The 22,382-nt window shown below is 35.3% G+C and overlaps 1 protein-coding gene across 4 annotated transcripts in view; it reads left to right on the forward strand.

Moving 5' to 3' along the window:
• LNPK (lunapark, ER junction formation factor) overlaps positions 1–22,382 on the forward strand; it is a 92,306-nt gene that overhangs the window by 25,763 nt on the left and 44,161 nt on the right. For all 4 annotated transcript variants that reach the window (XM_066280842.1, XM_066280838.1, XM_066280841.1 and 1 more), the window contains 3 exons: positions 4,184–4,224; positions 10,748–10,831; positions 10,915–10,966. In XM_066280842.1, the coding sequence (XP_066136939.1) occupies positions 4,184–4,224; positions 10,748–10,831; positions 10,915–10,966 (177 nt within the window). The remainder of the gene's footprint in view (positions 1–4,183; positions 4,225–10,747; positions 10,832–10,914; positions 10,967–22,382) is intronic.

Here is a 22,382-nt window from a genome sequence, read left to right on the forward strand (position 1 = left end):
GAAGGTTGTTTGCTGTGAAGCATAAGAAAGGTTATAAATGATCAAGATGGTTCTATTTTTTATTTGTGTTATTTCTGTCTTGTTCAGAGTTTTTATTTACACATAACTAATTCATTTCTTTAGGTCAAGAAAAATTATATTTGTTAAATCAATCTTTATAGGAAACTTGTTATTATGGAGTAAAATATGGTTAAATTCCTTTTGATTTATTATTTTAATTGTACCATTCTCTTTAACCTCAGAACCCCTAGGCTGTTTTTATTGAAATATGCAAATTATGATAAAATAGTTCATATTTGTCCTGTATGTGTACAGATTTTAAGAATTTTCAGGTCTTAAAACTATGAGCTATAATTAAGCAAAGATATGCAGATTTAATTTTTAATAAAATTTATATGTGACTTATTTTTTCTTTTTTGAAACACAATACATTATAACAGCTAAAAAAGAATTTAAAAAAACCCTGAGGTTAACATTGGTTAATAACATTATATAAGGTTTAGGTGTATGACATTATAATTTGGTATCTATATACACTATATAGTGAGCTCACTACCAATAATCTAGTTTCCATCCATCCCCATATATTTGACCCTCACTGACCCCTTCCCCTCTGGAAACCATCAATCTATTATCTGTGTCTACAAGAGGTATTTTTTGTTTCTTTGTTCATGCTTCTTTAAAAAAATTCATTTTTTTTTTAAACTTTAGTGAGAGGAGGGGAGGCAGAGGCAGACTCCCACATGTGTCCCGACTGGGATCCACCTAGCAAGCCCACTGAAGGGTGATGCTCTGCCCATCTGGGGTCCTTGCTCTGCTGCAACTGGAGCGATTTTTTAGTGCCCGAGGCAGAGTTCATGGAGCCATCTTCAGCGCCTGCGACCAACTCACTCTAATTGAACCATGGCTGCAGGAAAGGAGAAGAGAGAGAGAGAGGGAGAGATAGAGAAGTGAGAGGAGGATGGGTGGAGAAGCAGATGGGTACTTCTGTGTGCCTTGACTGGAATCAAACCCGGGACTTACACACACCAGGCCAACGCTCTACCACTGAGCCAACCAGCCAGGGCTAAAAAAATTCTTAATTTCATAAAATTTGAAAGTATTAAATATTAAGTTATCTCATAAATATAATTTTCTCTAAACTATTTTGTTTGTTTGACTCAGGATCTAAATAAGTGTCATACATATGACTTTCAAACTGCTCTCTTTCTCACGATTTGAACTCAGTTTGGATTCTTCGGTTTAACCCAATGACTATCCCTTGCAGATTCCCTTGACTTCTTTGCCCCCTTCCCAATCTACTTGTCTGGCAAACCATACCCTGTTTAAATATAATTATATGCTTACTCAATGACTGGCAAAACCCTACCTGGTTAAAAACATTTATATGCTTTTTTTTTCTGTATCAGAAAAGCTAAACATGTTAGGGGAAAATCATATAACATGTTGACCAGACCTACTTAAAAGTATATATGATTGCAAACACCATATGTACACTCAACACTGCTACACAGTCTTATTTTATAGTTCCCTAGTAAATTCACTTTTTTTTCTAGAGCATTGTTTGAAATTTTATTTCTTCTCAAATTACTAATACCCACCTCCCTACCAAAACCCCCAAACCAAACCGGAATAAAACCAACCACCAAATAAACTACCTAATCAAATAAAAATTCAAAAGCCACAAACAAATAAAACCCCACAAAATCTACATGGTGATTCTCACCTGATAGTCTCACTTTATGGAGAAAATAGATGTAAACAGATGGGAGCTACCGCTGCCTCCAAATATATTGTTAGCTCCAACTGTTAGTATGTTGTCATCCTTCATGGTATTCTGAAAGAATAATTTTGATTCCATCTATGGCTAAACTCTCCATTTGTGCCCTGGATTCTAGATACTCTGGACATTTTTACAACTTTGCTTTTGCAGTTATCTCTTCCTGGAATTATCCTCTCTTTTGCATTATCTATTTCTGTTGGATTTTTTTTACTGGCATATAATCCTGCCTCAAAGCAGTCATTGGGGTTGGGGTGGGGGACCTGTCCTGACTCTATATTCCCTTTAACCTGCATTTTTTTCTCCTCTTCAAAGTCCTGTTATCTTTACCTCCAAAATTATCTTGAATCTTACCACTTCTAACCTTTACTACTGCTACAGTTCTTAATTGGGTCATCATTTCTAGCTGGTAGTACTGCAATGGCTTCATAAACAGACTTTTTAAGGTGTAGTTCAGATCTTCTGTCTCTTCTGCTTAAAATTTCTAATGGTTTCTTATCGCAACCAGAGTAAAATATGAAATCCGAACTCTGGATTATTTCATCATTCAAATGTGTTAGTATTTTAACTTACAAATAGGCACATCAGGACATGGTTATTATATAAAAGGATTTTTACTTTAAAAATTTGTTTTAGGGATCCTTTCATTTAAAGATTTTACTAATTTGGTGGCCCTGGCCGGTTGGCTCAGTGGTAGAGCATCGGCCTGGCGTGCAGGAGTCCCGGGTTCGATTCTGGCCAGGGCACACAGGAGAAGCACCCATCTGCTTCTCCACCCCTCCCCTTCTCCTTCCTTTCTGTCTCTCTCTTCCCCTCCCACAGCCAAGGCTCCATTGGAGCAAAGTTGGCCCAGGCGCTGAGGATGGCTCTATGGCCTCTTCCTCATGCGCTAGAATGGCTCTGGTTGCAACAGAGCAACGGCCCAGATGGGCGGAGCATCGCCCGCTGGTGGGCATGCTGGTTGGATCCCGGTCAGGCTCATGCGGGAGTCTGTCTGACTGCCTCCCTGTTTCCAACTCCAGAATAATTAAAAATAAAATAAAAATTTTTTTTTACTAATTTGAATAGGTATTGCATGTATGTTTCAAGTAGACTTCATAAAAGATTGTCTTTTAGTCTTATACTTTTTTTAACATAAAGCCAAGTACTATATATTTTTAAATTAAATTTAATGTTACATTGGTTAATAGAATCATATAGGTTTCAAGTGTACATCTCTTGATACATGATCTATATATTGCAGTGTGCTCAATATATATATATATTATTAAGCCTGAAGCTATTTTTCCTGTTTTTTTCATTTTCTATTTTATTTCTTTTGTTGGATCTATTATAGATTAAATTAAGGGTTGGTCATCTTATCTAACTGAAGATGACTATTCTCATTAAAAATGTCAGCATATTTTCCATCCTTTAATAATAAGTCTGCTAGCTTATTAAAGGCTACTTAATGTATTTTGGAAAAAAATTTATATTAATAATATCTTTTCTGTCAGTTCTTATTTCTTTGGGATTTTTACATAAATGATATAGTTTGAATTGGATATTCAGATGTTTACTACCCCAGAACTTCAGTAAAGAGATAATTTTTTTATATATTTAATTAAAAATTAAGAATAATTATTTAAATTTTCTTTGATAAAATATTTAAATCAAATTAAAACTCTTTCCAGATGAAATAATATTCCTACTTGCACTAGCTAAATATTTTTAGATTAAAACTAGAAACCTAAATTAACTTGTAAGGTAGATATTAACAGTATTTCTAGAGAAGAACTAGAAACCTAAAATACGTTTGTAAAGGAAACATTGATTCATACATTATTTTTTGAATTGATTCTTCACCGTGTCAACCTAAATAAACAGACAAATCTTAGAAAAGTTTAATTTTGTAAAAAGTGATTAGTATCTCTTTCCTTTCCAAGCCCCTCCTCAAGTATAATACTATAGATTTTCAAAAGATTTTCTTTATTAATGCTCAATATCTTAAAGGTTGAGTAACATAATAAAATATATTATGTACTTATTTCTTTATAAAAAACCATTTTTTATTACTAATGTTTAAAAAGATTTGGTATCTTATAAATTTGGGTGAATGTTGAAAGAAAGAAGAAACAGTAAATGTTTCTGAAAACATTTAAAATATATTTTTAAATTTGGGAAGGTATTGTAGTCTGTGTTGGTGTTTTTTGTTCGTCTACTTAGCTTATAATGTATAATATAAGCAAAAATATAAAAGATACATGGATAAAAATTGAGAATTTTTATCTACATATCGGTGAGAAATACTGAAATGATAAAGTTTTCTTGTGTTTGCTTAATGTATATCTTTTGACATGATTTTTCTTTATATCTAAGTGTCTTAATATTTGATTTAGCTTTGATTTAAATCTTGTTTTCTAGATGAAGCATTGGATGATTTAAAATCCCAGAAGAAAAAAATAGTAAGTTCACTTTTACTATTAAGTTCACTCTTACTATTATAAATTAAGAACTGAATAATTAATAGTTTTATGTGTAAGTAATGACTAAGAAACATATATTGTCAGATAGCATTTTAATGATGAAGCTAAATTATGAATATTTTTGCTAGTAAATAATGATTGATAAGAAAAAGTAGTTAAATGGACTTGAGACCCTGAGACCTATGGCCTTTGGAAGCTGAGAAGTAAGTAAATTGTACTGGAGGACTAAATAAGGCAGAGGGGTAAAAAAAGTGGGTGTCCAGATTAATTATTGATTAGGCCCAAAAAAGGACCAAACATTTACATATGTCAGTTCTCGGGTTTTCTTGGCACAATAAGGCTAGGAGAAAGGGAATCAAGAAGATTGGTTTAAGAGACAAAATTTAACATGAATAGGCTAAAGTAAGGTGGGGAAGAGAGAACATTTTTTTCTTTGGTTTCTTCCATTTTCTGTTAGCAGCTCTGATTACATGGGTAACTATGTGGGGCCAGTTAAATGCATCCTTTGGACTTATTGGAAAGAGAGCAAAGAGTAAGAGAAAGGGCCCTAGATATTTAGAAATTGATATATAACAGTCTGTAATAAGTGAATTGAACTTGATTTTGACTTAAATTTATATGTACCTTTTTAACGTAATTATTTTTGAAGTATGAAAATGATCATTGATAGCACTATCATGTTATATGGAACATTATTTAATGAAATTTAATCAGATGCAAATGGTCAATGTATTTTAGTCTAATATAATGTAACAATCATGTGTGGAAGTAATAAAAATTATTATGGTTAAGAGTAATATTAAAAATTGTTCTGTGAATTGGTAATAAAAGACATTGGTCTTGAAGGTTTTAAGTACCTGCAAAATAAAGGAACTTTTAATTCTGAAGTCTTCCTTACCTGTTTTGTTTAATGTTTCTTCAGTGTTCTGTGAAGTATTGATCAAAACTGCAGTAACATTTTTGATGGCCCTAAATTAAAACATAGCAATAATTCCATTATATTGTATTGTATTTCTGGCATTCTGTACATTATTGGAGCAGCCAGAATTCAAAGTGAGAAAATATTGAAAAAGAATATTGAATTACGTAAAGTGTAATTGAAAAAACACAAAGTGAGGAAATACTAATGGTTCTCAGTAATATAGAAGCTGTGATGTGATTGGTTTGCTCTGCTGCTATGATAAAAACAAGAGGTGGTAGTGGTAGTAGGAGCCAAGGCCTACATGTACCAAAATATCGATTAAAGTAGGAAAGACAAGGAGGAAGACAAAAGAAAAAGAAAATAAACCGAAGAAAATAAAAAATTCCAATGATAAGAAACTGTCCCAATTTTAGTGGCATCATATCACCAGAAAACAGTATCTTGAAGAACATACATATAATTGAGGGAAAACTCTCGATAGAGTAACAGAGCAGACTTGGGAACTTCTTTGAAAGGCAAGGCAAGATCTTTAACAGTCCTTGAAAGACTTACAACATAAAAGATGCTTCATCTAGTCCTGACAGTGGGAAATTCTTTTCAGTGTTTAACAGTTATATCAAAATGGTATTACAGAATAGTTCAGTATGACGTTTTTCTTGCAGTATGATTAAAGAAAACAGTTGACTGTTCTAGCTTATTAATTAGGGAACACAATTTACATTGACTTGACTGTTGCTGATTATAATACTGTTGCTACTGGGAACTAGTCCCTGGCCTTTATTTTTTTGATTTTCTTTTTTTTTCTTTTTTTGTGACAGAAAGGGACAGAGAGAGGGACAGATAGGGACAAAAAGAAGGGAGAGAGATGAAAAGCATCAATTCTTTGTTGCGGCACCTTAGTTATTCCTTAATTGCTTTCTCATATGTGCCTTGACTGGTGGGTGGGCTACAGTAGAGTGAGTGACCCCTTGCTCAAGCCTTGCTCAGTCCCTGGCCTTTATTGCTCAAGCCCTTAACAAAGCTTTGTTAGAATAGCTTTATACTTTGTTTAGAACAATTGATGTTAAGGGTGAATTAGTCACCGAGTTAAGTTAAGCTTAATTTTCTAAGTAAAGTTTAAATTAAAAAGAAAAGTGAATTAGTAAATAGTGCAAGACTAGCTAATGACTGTGCTGGTGATGAGAAGAAAAAAAAATGGACATTACTTTGAGCAAAAGCTAATTGTAATCAAAACTGAACTTGTATCATTGAAGCCTAAGTTTAAACTCTACATTTATGGTTTAAAAATACTTTTATTGTTAAAATGTCTGCAGGAAAAATGACTTGGTTTAAAATTATCCAATTCCTAAACTTTCTCTTTTATTAACAAAATTAATGCAAGTTATAGTTACTACTTGACATTTTATTAAAGGTGGTTTTCTTAGGGAATGCATCTCTTTATTATGAATAGATTTGTAATGTAATTTGTAACTTGTAAAAGTAATTTGTAACAATGAACGTGAATTATAAATTGGTTAAAAAGTTAAATTACTTAGAAAGGAAAATGAGTGTTTTAAATCTAAGAACTTAATATATTTGCTTATTAAAATAAGGCTAGGAATTAATCTTTAGCTATCTGAAAAACTTGCAAGTCTGGATGTGTATATTTTGCCATTCACATAATTTATGGCCTTTAAAGAGAAAAAAAAATTTCTATTAGACAATCCCTGTTCAATACATAATCCCTCTGCATCCTATCAAAACAGTTCAAAAATTAAGATCCTAACCACCTGAATCAAAATGACCTCTTCAAGTGGCTTCATGAACATGCTGTGCTTTCCCAAAATGATATTTCTCTGTGGTAATTCCTTTCTGGCATTTCTCAAGAAATTTGCCAAACGCTGGGAAAAATCAGTTGAGAAATTGGGAATATGTGAAGAAGTGTTATAACTCTGAGAATTAAAGCTTAACAGCCAACTACAAATATTACTGTTTCAAAGGAATCCACTAATGTCAGTTGAAAGCAAGAGCAAGAAATGCTGACATGCTAGGTTGTAGGTTAATGTGGACATTTCTGGGAACAGGACAAGACCATGTAGAAGAGAAATGGCACCATCTAATTAGTCAGTCTTGCTCTTGTGGCCATGTAAGAAGTATGTTTTATGGGCCTGTTATTAATGGTGAGTTCTTACAAATAAATAATATAAGTTCATATACATAGTATACTTTATACAAAATCCTGCAAATGATATTCCATGAAATAAATTTTGGAAGCAAAGAATGTCCTTAAATTGGCAATTTCAGCATGTGATTCTGTGCAGCACTGTAACCTCTTTAGATGTTTCAAAGGTTACATTTTTATATTATCCAGTAATGTTGCTGGCATTTTTCAGTGTTTGAATATTCACTATAGGGAACAGATCTTTGTAAATATATATTTTAACAGAAATGCAGAGAGAGATATTGTGACTATTATTGTAAAATATTCCTATATGAAATCAGAAAATGATATAAAATCTCAATTAGTAAAAACAATATTAATTTCAACAGAAAAACCTAAATTAGGGTAAACAGACAATATTTTCATTGCTGTAAAAAGATGAGTTTAAATGATGCAACTTATACCATTAAAGATGCCTTTGCTCACACTCTTAATAATTTGACCAAAGTCAATGCCAAATGAAATAAATTTTTCTATGAGATATTTGTCATGAAATAAAAATCAAGAATATTGGATAGGACAATTAGTAATTTATTTTAAAATTTTATTTCAAGAATAATTTAAATATTTGTAGAATTATTTTTAAAAATTAAAATAATTTTTGACATTTATTTTGTGTTAGTGTTTCTGTTTAGTGTTCTCTATGATGAAATGTGTATATACCAGGTTGAAATGTTACATATTAAAATATATAACCTTGTCAAAATAATGTTGATTAATATATTATAACCATGATATATAATATGATTGAATAATAAATTAATAACTGTGTATTTATTTTCTTAAATAAAAAACTAAAGCTTTCAGTCTAACCATATCATTGAAAAACAATTTACTCTGTTGTATTATTATTTAATATATATAAAATATTGTGAAAAATGCATAGTAACTTATAATTTAGGGAATTCAGAGAATCCAGTCTTTTACTTCTGAATCCTAGGATTAATATGTTGGGTATTTGGAAACACTGCTTGTTTCAGACCCATTCTGAGTAATTGAGGTATTATTGAAGATTATGTGTTGTTTTATTAGGTACTGTGGTAGACTTCTTCTCCTACGTTATTATATTTAAATTGCATGACAGTTCTATGAAGAAAATCAATGTGTCTTACAAAAGGAGAAACTGAGGCTAACAGACTTGCTAAAGTCTTTCCAGCTGATTAAGAATGGAGATATGCTTTGAACCTCGAAGTTCCAAATTTATATTCTTTCCCACTGATCAGAATGTCTATTTAAAACAAAATTTACTTAAAATGTGTATATATAAGTATGTTAAAACTGTTGAGTGAAAAAATTTTAGCTAGGAGTAAATGCAAAAGTAGAATGGATTTATATATTTTAGTGCTTTTAAAAATGATTTATTTAAACACTTTATATGTATATGGATATAAACATGGAGTATTTGTTGAATGATGTACCAGGAATTACAATCTGATGAAGTGGTATTTTGGTTTTGAGTTTTGTGTCGTTTTAAAGATCACAGTTGTATCTAATTATTTTAAACCTAGTGGTAGTCTTGATTTAGAATTGTACTGTCCAAATCAGTAGCCACTAGCTCCATGTAGCTTTTTAAATTTGCACTATTTAAAATGGAATAAAATTACAGTTCAGTTCCTCAGTTGCACAAGGAACATTTTAAGTGCCCATTTATTACATATGGCTTAGTGGCTACTGTATTGTGCAATAAATAAATTTTAAAAAGAAGATATAAATCATTTATTTATTTATGTATGTATTTATTTATTAAATTTTTTTTGGTGAGAGAAGGGGAGACAGAGAGACAGACTCCTGCATGCTCCGCAACTGGCCGCCTTTGTTTGCTCCATTGCAACCTGAGCTATTTTTTTAGTGCCTGAGGCCAACTCAGAGGGAAGGAGAGAGAGCCAGAGACAGAGAGAAGGGGTAGGGATGGAGAAGCAGATGGTTGCTTCTCCAGTGTACCCTGACTGGGAATTGAACCCGGGACTTCTACATGAGCTCTACAGCTGAGCCAACTGGCCAGGGCTGATATAAACCATTTCTATCACTACATTAAATTCTATCGGTACACTTGTCTAAAACATCCAAAATTAATTTATAGAGATCAGGGATTCAGCTCTTTGATACTCCATTGATTTGGGGATATAGCCAATTATATATCTTCTCTTTACCCTCATTCCTAGTTTTTCCCCAATTTTAAAGTGATATCACAGACATTTCCTTTACATCATAAAATTAAATGTGCTTGCTTTGAGAACTTATTATTATTTTGAAATAATTAGGAAAATGTTTTAGTTTCACTACACCAAGGTTAATCATTTAAGCACTTGGCTTCTTAAATGTTAAATTGAGTTTTTAATGAGGAGTCTATTAACTACTATTGTGGTAGCATATTTTTAACTTGGTAAGTATGTTCTGTTTTGCATTTTATAATAAATGTCCTTTGGAATATGACATTTTATGAGTACAAGTGGCTATTAGTGGCCACCGAGAAGGAAAAGGTCCCATTCCAATTTTGGCAAAAGCATTTTATTCTACACAGTAGCTATTTGTCATACTATGATTGTCTTGTACTAAAGTTAAACCTTTTCTGACATTGGGTCATAACTGCTAAAATGATACTTTACTAGTAATTACTTTTAAATTAAACCCATGTATTAAGCCATAAAGTGACTTGGATACATTGTAAATAAAATGCTATAATAATGAAGTGTTTTAATTACAGTCCCTAGTGTGAGCATAGAACTCAGTAAAAGTTTTACTTTAATTCTTACTATGTTCATGTTTTTTCCCTGTAGTTGTTTTACTCTAAGTAAAAAAAGGGAGCTTCAGCTTTTAAAGTCATTTGAACAAAATCTGTGGCTGTTCTCCCATTTAGTGAGTGTTCACTGCATTTGCAGCAAGCTAATTGCTTCTGCTAATAAATAATCTAAAATCGATGCTGACAGCAGTTAATTGGCACAGAGATTTTATTTTGTAAAGCTCTTGGCTAACGACCTTCTTTAAATTAATAGCATTAAGTGCTATGAGGAAATAAATCTGAGGAATTGCCTGTCATTTGCTTGTCATGTCTAATAACTTCCAATAATGATGGCTGATAGATTTTTGCACATTCCATTATTAAAGTTGGTGCATGTAATTATTCTCCTCATTATATGTAAACAATTAGCAATATTTGGTATTTCCTTGCAGTAAAGCTGTTAAATACAAGTAACATATTACAGGTTAGAAGTCATTTTAAAATCTGGATTTTAATTATTTGTATGTAGGAAGTCTTTCATGCTGTCTGGAGATATTATATGCTGTTTAAGCCTTATACTTATACACTTTTTGAATAGGACTTATGAAATAAGTAGTGTGTTTCTTAAAATATGCCAATTTATGGAATTTTTTGTTTGCAGCTTGAAGAAGTCATGGAAAAAGAGACTTATAAAACAGCTAAATTAATTCTTGAAAGATTTGATCCAGACTCAAAGAAAGCAAAGGTAAGGCTGTGATATCACTACTATTTTATTGTAAGTTATACATTGTAATAGGTCACTTGCAATAACATTATTGTGATTGACAGGAGTTTGAGCCGCCATCTGCTGGAGCAGCTGTAACTGCGAGACCTGGACAAGGTAAATAACTTTGTAGAAACTGCTGCTGCTGTTGGAAAGATCCATATTTACCCAAGTGAGTTCAAAAGTATGGTAGAAGTGTTTGAAAACTTGCATAGAATGCTTTTAAGTTAATTTTTATTTTGTAATGTGGGATAAGACTTAGAGTGACAGCAATAAATTTATTTCATTTTGATTTTATTATATTATGTTGATAGAGATAACTTTTGAGACTAAATATACAATTGGTTTTAATCTTTTGAAATCTAAATAATTTCACCAATATTATGTAAATTCCCCCCCTTTAAGTATTTCTTGGGATATCTCTTGTTAATAAAATTTTTACATTTCTGTGATTTATTTTTGAGATAAATTTTTATTAAGATTTTATATTTAAAGTTTATTTGGCCCTGGATGGTTGGCTCAGTGGTAGAATCAAACCTAAAACACTGTGGGGGTGTTTTAAGTTTGATTCCCAGTCAGCACAAGAGAAGCAACCATCTGCTTCTCCACCCCTCCCCCCTTTCCTTCTGTCTGTCTATCTGTTTGTCCCTCTCTCATCCCCTCCCACAGTCATGGCTTGATTGGTTCTAGCAAATCAGCCCTGGGCTCCGAGGATGACTCTGTGGAGCCCCTGCCTCAGGCACTAAAAATAGCCCAGATGGGCAGAGCATTGGCCCCAGACAGAGGTTGCCGGGTGGATGGCACATGAAGGAGCTATCTCTCTATCTCTCCTCTTCTCACTTGGAAAAGAAGAAAAAGTTTTTGAAATTTCTTCTAAAATGACACTTTTATTTAGGAAGAGAATAAAATAACTTAGAAATAAGAAAAAATTGAATTACTGCTATGTAATAACATTAACATTTTCTTTTGGTAGTTGTATTACCAGGTTATTAGTGAAATCATCACTGTTATATCAATTATTATATAAAATTTAAAAGTCATTATTTTAAGTAGTTACATAAAGTTTTACCAAGAATGGCATGTGAAAAGGTATTTTTGAGTTTGCTTTGGCTTCCCTCTTTGTTCTCTTTTCTAGAATATAATAATATAGTTTGTAAGGCTTTTGTTGAAATACAGAGTATGTTGTTTTCAAGAAATTTAACATCTGTTCTTATAAAGCATCAGAATTGGAGCCTGGTTTATGAAGTTAGGATGGCATTTAGAACTTTGAGAATTTAATTCTTTTATAAATGGTCCACAAAGACTATGGGTACTAAATAAACCATAATAGTTTTAGCTTTTCTAATTGGCAGAGCTATGTGGGAAGAATCCCACTCTCTTCCATTCATATTCCTTAAGTAGGATTTTGGTTTTTAGAAATATTAGTCTGCTCAGTTTACATATGATTAAAATGAATTAGGCATAGATACTTACAATGAAACTCCTATTTTTATGATCAGTTTAAATTTTTCTACAATTCATACTTTCTAGTAATTTAAAAATGTTTTTTGACCTATAGGCTAGGCTTATATAATTTTTACAATATTTTGTATAACTGGGAATAACTTTTAAATAATATTAGGGAATATATTTTTAAAATGTGATATTTTGCTGAAAGCTGTTGCTAGCAGTTACTTTTTTTAAAAACATCTGTTCTTTTCTCTCATTAAAAAGGTACAGATGTATGATCCTCTTTACTGACATTGTTAAGAATTTATTAGTATTTAGGCAACATAACTTCTTTCAAGAAGCTAAACTATCTTTCCTTAGAAGCTTTGATATTCAAATACATTTTTGCCTCTGATGTCATAATTATTGAAAAACCATTGCTTAAAAAAAGTAAAAAGAAAAACCATTGCTGATCTTTTTGTTTTAGATTCTAGTGGCACTACTTTTAAATATTCCTTTCTGGGAAATTAACACTTAGATATATATAAGTGAATTGTTTATTTAAAACAATGTATAACCCATGTGCAGGCACCATTGAGAATAAACAGTGATATAAAGTTTTTTTGTTTGTTTGTTTGTTTGTTTTTTACCTTAAGCTGATAACTGTTTTAAAATATTTATTCTGAAGTGTATTTTTCCAGTATTTCTGGCTCTTCCAGGTCTGTTGTAGTTAACTGCTGTTTGGAGGTGTGGTTGTAAAGAACGGGGTTAATTTGGGATATGTATGTTTGAGATGCCTGTTAGACATCCAAATGGAGATTTTAAGGAAGCAGCTGAGTATGAGTATGGCAAACAGGAATTACCTGGGCTGGCGATATAAATTTGGGTGTGATCAGTATGTTGATGTTGTTAAAACCATGAGACTGGATGAGATTACCAAGGATTAAATGTGGAGAAAGAAAAGGGGCAAACCATGTCACCCCAATAAATTAGAGGGAAAAAGAAAAAGAGAAGGACCAAGGCCTCCATAGGACATGCTAACATGAAAGTGTTGAGAGTAATGAAGAGGAACCAGAAAAAGAAACTGAAAAGAAGTACTTATGAGATAGGAAACCCAGGAGAGTGTGGAGTCCTGACGGCTAACTGAAGAGAATGTTTCGAAATCGTGATCATCTGTGACTGAAACTGCTGCCAAGTAAGCTCAGAGTCAAGAACTGACAATTGATTTTCAGCAATGTTGAGGTCCTTGAAAAGAACAGTTTTTGGTGGAAGAATGGGGTCAAAGCCTGATTAGGGTGGGTTTAAGAAATAAGAGTAGAGAAGTTGGAGATAATTTGAAGAGACAATCTTTTTGAATGACGGAGTGGAAAAATGGGTAACTGAAGGCAGAAGTATTTGCATGTGTGGGTGAACATAGAAAGAAATTGTAGCATGTTTGTGTGCTACTGGGAATGGCCTAGAAGACATGGAATAATTGATGTTGAAGGAGAGAGTGGGGACAGTTGTTGAACAGTACTTGAGGCTAGAGGGATGGGATTTAGGGTACAAATGGAGGAGCAGGCTTTTGATAGGAGTACACACGGTTCCTATATAGTAAGGAGGAAAGACAGAGAACATGGATAGATAGCGTAGGTGATGGACATTTTCTTCTGGTTTTATCTGTTTTCTTAATGAAAATAAGGATGGGGAAGATGTTGCAGTCCTGACAAGAAGGTATAAAATAATTCTCTAGGAGTATAAGAGAGTAAGTGGATTAGGAAAATGTAGGAATGTCAGGGATACTAACGTCCACTTAATAAAGTTAATGGTTATGAATTTAAAGCATTGTTGTGAATTTTCTGATTGTGTTTAGCTGTATCAGTACCAGAAGTAGGCAGAGTTAGCTTTAACCAGGGCTGAGATTTTGCCTAATGGATCGGATAAAGTAGTAAAGGGGCAGGGAAGTGAAATTTATATACAAGGGAATGATTAAAACGCTGTATTAAGAAATCTAATATGATCATGAGGGAAATAGTGGACAGTCAGAAGGTGTTGGTACTATTAATGTAAGGGGTCCGCAAACTACTGCTTACAAATCTGGGCCAAAATCTTTTTTATTTATTTTTATTTTTTATTTTTTTATTTTTTTTATAAATAAATTTTTATTTTAATGGGGTGACATCAATAAATCAGGGTACATACATTCAAAGAAAACATTTCCAGGTTATCTTGTCATTTAGTTATGTTGCATACCCATCACCCAAAGAGAGATCGTCCTCCGCCACCCTCCATCCAGTTCTCTCTGTACCCCTCCCCCAACCCCTCTCCCTCCTTCCCTCCCCCCAGCCCCCATAGCCACCACACTCCTGTTCATGCCTCTTAGTCTCGCTTTTATGTCCCACCAATGTATGGAATCCTGCAGTTCCTGTTTTTTTCTGATTCGCTTATTTCACCCCGCACAATGCTACCAATTCCACCATTCCGCTATAAGTGATGGCTCTTGAGCTTAGAATTGTTTTTACATTTTAAAGTGTTCTAAAAAACCAAAACAAAGAAGAATAAGAATATGCAACAGAAACCATATTTGGTCAACAAAATGTAAAACATTTACTGTCTGACCTTTTACAAAAAAGCAGGGAACTGAAGTGTGGTTTCAAAGTAGGATGATTGACCTTGAGAGAGGTGCAGTTTTCCTTAGTTGCAAAGGATAGACTAGATTCTGACCATTGCTAAGAGTGAATGACTGAAGTAGGGAGGTTGATAAGATTATTGAAGCATGTCATCAGAAAGCTAACATAAATTCTTAACAGACCCTTCTGTATTTGTTTTAAAAGGAAGCCACCTGTACATTCTCTTTTACCTTTGTATATAACACTGCATCATCTCTACTAATGAAATTTAACAAAAGAAAAGTCAGTTGTAACCTGCCACAGCCAAATTTGAAATCTAGAACTATTGCAGAAAAATTTAATGGCTCTAGCAAATAAATAACAATTTATTTTTTTCCTTTTTTTTTTTTTTTTTTTTTTGATGGGCCATCATCTTTAATCCTAGCTTGCACCCGGCAGGCAAGTACAAACACACACTGGGCTCCAAAACCCACTCACATTCAGTGCTCACAAAGCCACTGACTTATCCGAGTTTCCTAGAATCAAAGGTTTCTAGCTCACAGACTTATTCACCTCTGTTCCCCATCTCCTTCCTTCTCCCAGATACAAACTCTGCACAAACTGCCTCTCACTCAACACTCCACCATCTTGGCTGCTTTTCCTGGCCTCCTCCACGTGGCCTTTCTCTGCTCTCCTCTGCTATCTCCTCTAATATTAATCTCAGGAACCGAGAGAGCAAGCTCCTGTTCTACCCCCATTTTATAGTGTCTATTTTTTTCCTTTTTTAGTGAGCGCAAGAGAGAGGGAGGACAGATAGGTACAGACAGACAGGAAGGGAGAGAGATGAGAAGCATCAGCCCATAGTTGCGGTACCTTAGTTGTTTATTGATTGCTTTCTCATATGTGCCTTGACTGGGGGGCTCCAGCCGAGCCAGTGACCCCTTGCTCAATCCAGCGACCTTTGGGCTCAAGCCAGCGACCATGGGGTTATGTCTGTGATCCCACTCAAACCAGCAGCCCTGTGCTCAAGCTGGTGATCCCGTGCTCAAGCCTGCAACCTCAGGGTTTTGAACCTTGCTTGCTGCTCAGCATCCCAAGCCCACACTCTATCCACTGTGCCACCACCTGGCCAGGCTACCCCTTCTTTTTTTTTTAATTAAGTGAGAGCTGGGGAAGCAGAAAGACAGACTCCCACATGCACTCTGATGGGGATTCACCTGGCAAGGCCCCTATGGGGCAATGCTCTTCCTGTCTGGGGCATTGCTCTATTACTACACAATTAAGATATTTTTAGTGTCTGAGGTGAAGGCCATGGAGCCATCCTCAGCATTCAGAGCCAACTTGCCTGAGCGAATCAAGCCATAGTTGCAAGAGGGGGGAGAGAGAGAGAGAAGAGAGGGTGAGTGGAGAAGCAGATGGTTGCTTCTCCTGTGTGCTCTGACTTAGAATTGAACCTGGGACATCCACACACCAGGCCGACGCTCTACCACACAGCCAACTGGCCAGGGCCTACAACTTCTTATTTAAGTAAGGTTTTAGAGCTTACTCACTTGTGTTTCATGGCATATATGGAAGATTAAAGTAGAAATCATTAATCTTTTTCATCTTGAGAGCAAACAGAATGGTACTTCATATTTTGGTGTGGGTTTTTTGTTTTGTTTGTTTTTTTGAGGAGTGTACATTTGACTAAGAAAATCTGGAAAATACTTTATAATGAAGTAAATTCACTTGTTTGTGTGTTCTTTACTCAAGTGTCATACCTATACTGTTATAGTTATCTATTGTGTAACAAACTACTTTAAAACTTAGTAGCTTAAAACAACATTCATTTGTTTTGCTTGTGAATTTGTAATTTCGGCCAAGTTTGGTAGAATCATCTCATCTCTGTCTCATTGGTTTGGAGGTACCTGATTAGGGCTGGAGGATCTATTACCAAGATGGCTTACTCACAAGCCTGACAATTTGGTGCTGGCTGTTGGTTTGTCTCCACTTGGATGTCTTTAATGAGGTCATTTGGGCTTGCTTCTAATGTGGTGGCTGGGTTCAAAGAGTAAGCAGTTCAAGAGACAGAAACTAGTCCTAAAAACTGGCACAAATATATTTCTGTGGTCAAACAGTAACAGAGCAGCACAGCTTTAAGGGAGGTGATGTATATTCTTTTCCTCTATTTGATGAGAGGCAAATCAAAGAATTTTGAACTCATTTTAAAAATGCCACATGTACCTTAATACAGTTAACAAGGGCATTTCTGTCTACATCTGTTTTCAGTGTTCATCTTAAATGTCATCATTATTATGAACCCTTCATCTTGTTACTGAGCATCTCCCTTGAACTCTCCATGGAACCCTGTTGGTTCCTTTTTTATGGCACTTACCTTGCGTGTTTGTGTTTTGTAATTTTGTATTATCTTTGCTTGCCCACCTCTATATGCAGCTCTGAATCCTTTTCAGTAGTGCCTTACTCATGGTGATTGCTTAATAAATGTGTTCAGCTGAGGAAAATAAGAGGAAACTTTTTTCTTAGCTCTTAAATTTTGTTTAAATGTTATAAAATAGTAATTTACTGAATGGGATCTTGGTGAACTGTAAGGTACAGGTTGTTTAAAGTTTAGAGAGGTAGGTGACAAACCAGAGTAGAAATAACTATCAAGGTGATGGAAAAAAGTAAATGTTGAGATAAAGAACTATAAAGCAAAATGTATTCTTAATTCAAAAAGCAGAACAGGGCCCTGGCTGGTTGGCTCAGTGGTAGAGCTTTGGCCTGGCATGTGGAAGTCCTGGATTTGATTCCCAGTCAGGGCACACAGGAGAAGCAACCATTTACTTCTCCACCCCTCCTTTCCTCCTCCTCCTCCTCCCTCTCCTTCTCCCTCCCCCTCTCCCTCTCCCCCTCCCCCTCTCCCCCTCCCCTCTCCTTCTTCCCCTCCCCTCCCCCTCCCCCTCCCCTCCCCCTCCCCATCCCCCTCCCTCTTCCCTTCTCCCTCTCTCTCTCCTTCCTGCAGCATGGCTCCATTGGAGTGAGTTGGCCCAGGTGCTGAGGATGGCTCCATGGCCTCTGCCTCAAGCTCTAAGAGCTCTCAGTTGCTGAGCAATGGAGCAATGCCACAGATGGGCAGAGCATTGCCCTCTAGTGGGCTTTCTGGGTGGATCCCGGTTGGGGAACATGTGGGAGTCTGTCTCTCTGCTTCCCCTCTCACTGAATTAAAAAAAAAAAAAAAAAGGAAAAAAGAAAGCAGAACTACAAAAAAAAAAACTCAACTAAAGTCTGGCAAGTGGTATAATTAGTGAATTTTCTGCTTGAATATAGTATTTTTCCTGGTCTCCTGAAGTTCAACTGAAATTCTCAGTGCAGCAGGCAATACAGATTCAATTGATTAACAATCTAAATTTCACCTGCAATGTTAATTCTTCTTGTATGTAATGAACCATATCTTTACAGGTTCTGGTGATGAGGAAGTGGATGTGTTTGGGAGGCCAGTCTGCCTACTATACTATGTAAGTTGTATAGTAGGCAGTTGGAAATTTGGTACTGAAATGCAGGAGAAAAGCAGATTTAAATTTTAGACCTTTATTAAGTTCATACTTTGTGCCAGTTACATTACCGTATCTCGGGACTACAAAAATGCAGTTCTGGTCCATTAGCTTTTGGTTTAAAAATGGGTGTGTATGTGTAAATAATCTTAGCACACTAAGGACCACAAAGAAGGTAAGCACAAATCATGGTGCATTATAAATTTTAATAACATTTTGCTTTGAGAACACACCTGAATAAAAGACAAGAAGAGGGAAACAACTTGGTACCTAGAGGGACTGTAAATAGTGCCATATGCCTGAAAAAGGGCAGTAGAGTTTAGATGAGGGACGGGTAATTATGAAAGATTTTGTATGCAATATTATGGAGATTAGGCCTTTGTCTTATAAGCAATATGGAAAGCCACTGGAGGCTTTGCATTTTATTTTTGATTTTTATTTTTTTAGTGGGTTAATGTTAAGATTTTATTTTCTCATCATAATAAAAAGTCCAATGATAATATTTATCTCCCTATATGGCTTGACTAAGGACTCAAATGACATTGGAAGCTTTGCATTTTAGAAAAATACTTTTATGTAATATGGAAATAGATTGGAGAGAACAAAGCTAAAATCATGGAGATCGGTTTGGATTGCACTGAGCCTGCACTAGATAACTTGTGGCAGAATCAGAAAAGGAGTTGAAAAGATTTAAGAGTAGATTGACAGGACTTGGTGGCGATTAGATGTATAAAGTGGGGAGTGAGAAGAGTCATCAAAATACTGCCTAGGTTTTTGGCTTAGGTCACTGGTCAGATGTTAGTGTTTTAAGCAAGATAAGGAATTTAAGAATTGGAATAGTAGGTTTGTGTAGAAGATAATTAATTTGTTTTTGCATCTGTAGAGTGGGAATTAACATTTTGGTGGTGCAGTATAGGAAGTTGATTCTGTATTTTCCCATGTATAATACATTTTCCCAAAAAATTTGTGGTCTCAAAACTGGGTGCGTCTCATACAATGGTTGTGGCGTTTCTAATGCCATAGATGGAACTGAGGATGAGGCAATATATGAAAGACAGTGATTCATCATCAGATATAGAGGAGGACAAGCTAATGGATGGGAGTTTTGACAGTGATGAGGAATTGTATCAATTTTATGGTGAATAAAACTTGAGATCAGTAACTTTATGTAATACATTTCCCCCCCCAAATTTTGGGCCCCAAAATTAAGGTGCATTTTATACATGGGAGCGTCTTAAACATGGGGAAATACGGTATTTCATGTGGAGCTCAGGAAAAAAGTTGAGGTTGTAATTACAGATTAGGAATTATAGGAAAGTATAAGTGACAGTTACTGAAACCATGGGATTGAGTGAAATTGCTCAGGCAGGGAAAACAGTAAGAGGACCTGTGGCAGAATGCCAGGGAACATTGATATGTAAGGATAGATGGAGAAACAGGAACCCAGGAAAAAGAAGGCTTGAGCAGAGTTAAAAGCAGAACTAAACTGGTATCTAAAAGTTGAAGTATAGTAAAGATGGCATCCACTGTCATAGTCTGCAAAGAGTCAAGTAAGTAGATGACAAATGAGGCCATTGCATCTGACAGGTTTTACAACACAGTGAGGGCATAGTCATAAAAACTGGGATTTGAACCTTGGCTTCAGCTCTTATTTTACTGTGAGATTCTGCAAGTTACTTATCCTCTGAGTTTTGGTTTCTTCTGAAAACTGAGGGATAGGAGTTATCTCAAGGAGTTGGTCTAAATGTCACATAAATTAGTAAACTCACAGAAAGCACTTAGTATAGTTCCTAGCAGATAATACCCATTTGATAAACAGCAGCTGTGCTGATAACAATAATGGTGATATAACCAAAGCAGTGATACTTTCAGTGGTGGGTTACACTGTGGTAGCTACAAAGGAGCACGAGCATAAGATTGTGCTGTGTTGAGGAGTGAAATATTGGGCAAGTTTTTCTTTTTTCAAAAAGCTTTACCTCTATGGGAAGGAAGATATGTTAGGGGGTCATTTTTTAAAATAAAAAGCCATCAACCTATTGAGAAAATAATTTCAGTGGAGAAGTAGGGCAGAAACTGTAATTAAAGGAGCTTGGTATGAGTAGGATGTGAAGAAGATGATATAGTGAATGTAGATTTCAGAAAACTTGGAAATAAAAGGAAGAGACAGAAGCATGGTCTTTATTATATTAGTTATTCAAAGGAATTACATAAATTTAAATAATGAGATCTGAAATTATATAAATTGAAAAATAGAAACTCTCCTGATGATATATCCCTGTATCCCTCCTAACCTCTCAATGATACTTATAAAAAGCCAAATTTAAATTGGCCTTAAATTTAATTTTCTACATATGCATACATGGGTCATTCATAGGCTTAAAGATTTTTTTCTCTTGAGACTTAGAACTGGACACAATAGGTCAGAAAGCCTTTGACCAGTTCTAAGGAAAATATGAGAATTGTGTTTGTAGTTTTGCCAGCACTGTTTAGGAGAAAATTGAAATCCAGAATGGATAAAAGGCTTTTTAGCTCACAAGTGCTATTAGTTAGGGTGAAAATCCACACCTCCTAAATATTATATGGTGTTCTTACTACAACTGAAAACCAAAACATAAAACTTTCTACCAATATGTAAAGAAGCAGTATTTAAAAATTTGATAAATTAAGAGGTAATTATTTGTATTATAGCACATTTATCTCAAGAATTATTTAATAGTAAGCTAGGGCTATAGATTTAAGTTTCTTGGTAAATTGTGAATTTACATATTAAAATAAGTTCACAAATAACTAGAAAAACATTTAATATATAAATTAATATCTTTTATTTTAATAACTGATTTTAAAATTCTAGATTACTTTGCTATTTATTATAATTTCTGGAACCTTTAGAAGTATATACTTCTAGTTACTGCTTATTAAGTCATTTTTCTGTGCTCTAGCTAAGCTCTGCATTGATGATCTCATTTAACCTTATTTTAAAATTTATTAATTTTTTTCCTTTTTATTGAAAATTGGGGTGACACTGGTTAACAAAATTGTACAGGTTTCAGGTGCACAATTCCACAACACATCATCTATATAGTTTATTGTGTGTTCACCACCCCAAATCAGATCTCCATCTTTTTTTATTTATTTTTTATTTTTTATTTTTAATTTTTATATTTTTTGAAGTAAAAAGAGGGATGCAGAGAGACAGACTCCCACATGCGCCCTACTGGATCCATCCGGCATGCCCAACAGGGGTCGATGCTCCGTTGCAACTGGAGCCATTCTAACGCGTGAGGCAGAGGCCACAGAGCCATCCTCAGTGCCCTGGCCAACTTTGCTCCAGTGAAACCTTGGCTGCAGGAGGGGAAGATTGAGATAGAGAGGAAGGAGAGGGGGAAGGGTGGAGAAGCAGATGGGCGCTTCTTCTGTGTGTCCTGGTTGGGAATCGAACCTTGGACTTACACACGCCCGGTTGACACTCTGCCATCAGGTCTCCATCTTTTTTTTTTTTTGTATTTTTCTGAAGCTGGAAACGGGGAGAGACAGTCAGACAGACTCCCGCATGCACGCGACCAGGATCCACCCGGCACGCCCACCAGGGGCGATGCTCTGCCCACCAGGGGGCGATGCTCTGCCCCTCTGGGGGGTTGCTCTGCCGCGACTAGAGCCACTCTAGCACCTGGGGCAGAGGCCAAGGAGCCATCCCCAGCGCCCGGGCCATCTTTGCTCCAATGGAGCCTTGGCCACGGGAGGGGAAGAGAGAGACAGAGAGGAAGGAGGGGGAGGGGTGGAGACGCAAATGGGCGCTTCTCCTATATGCCCTGGCTGGGAATCGAACCCGGGACTTCTGCACGCCAGGCCGATGCTCTACCGCTGAGCCAACTGGCCAGGGCCCAGGTCTCCATCTTTTATCGTGTATACCCACCATACCCTCCTCCATCTGCCCCCACTTCCCTTTTCCTCTAGCAGTGACCATGCTGTTTTCTGTGCCCATGAAGT

This window comes from Saccopteryx bilineata, chromosome 5 (genome assembly GCF_036850765.1).
Source record: "Saccopteryx bilineata isolate mSacBil1 chromosome 5, mSacBil1_pri_phased_curated, whole genome shotgun sequence".
Taxonomy (NCBI): domain Eukaryota; kingdom Metazoa; phylum Chordata; class Mammalia; order Chiroptera; family Emballonuridae; genus Saccopteryx; species Saccopteryx bilineata.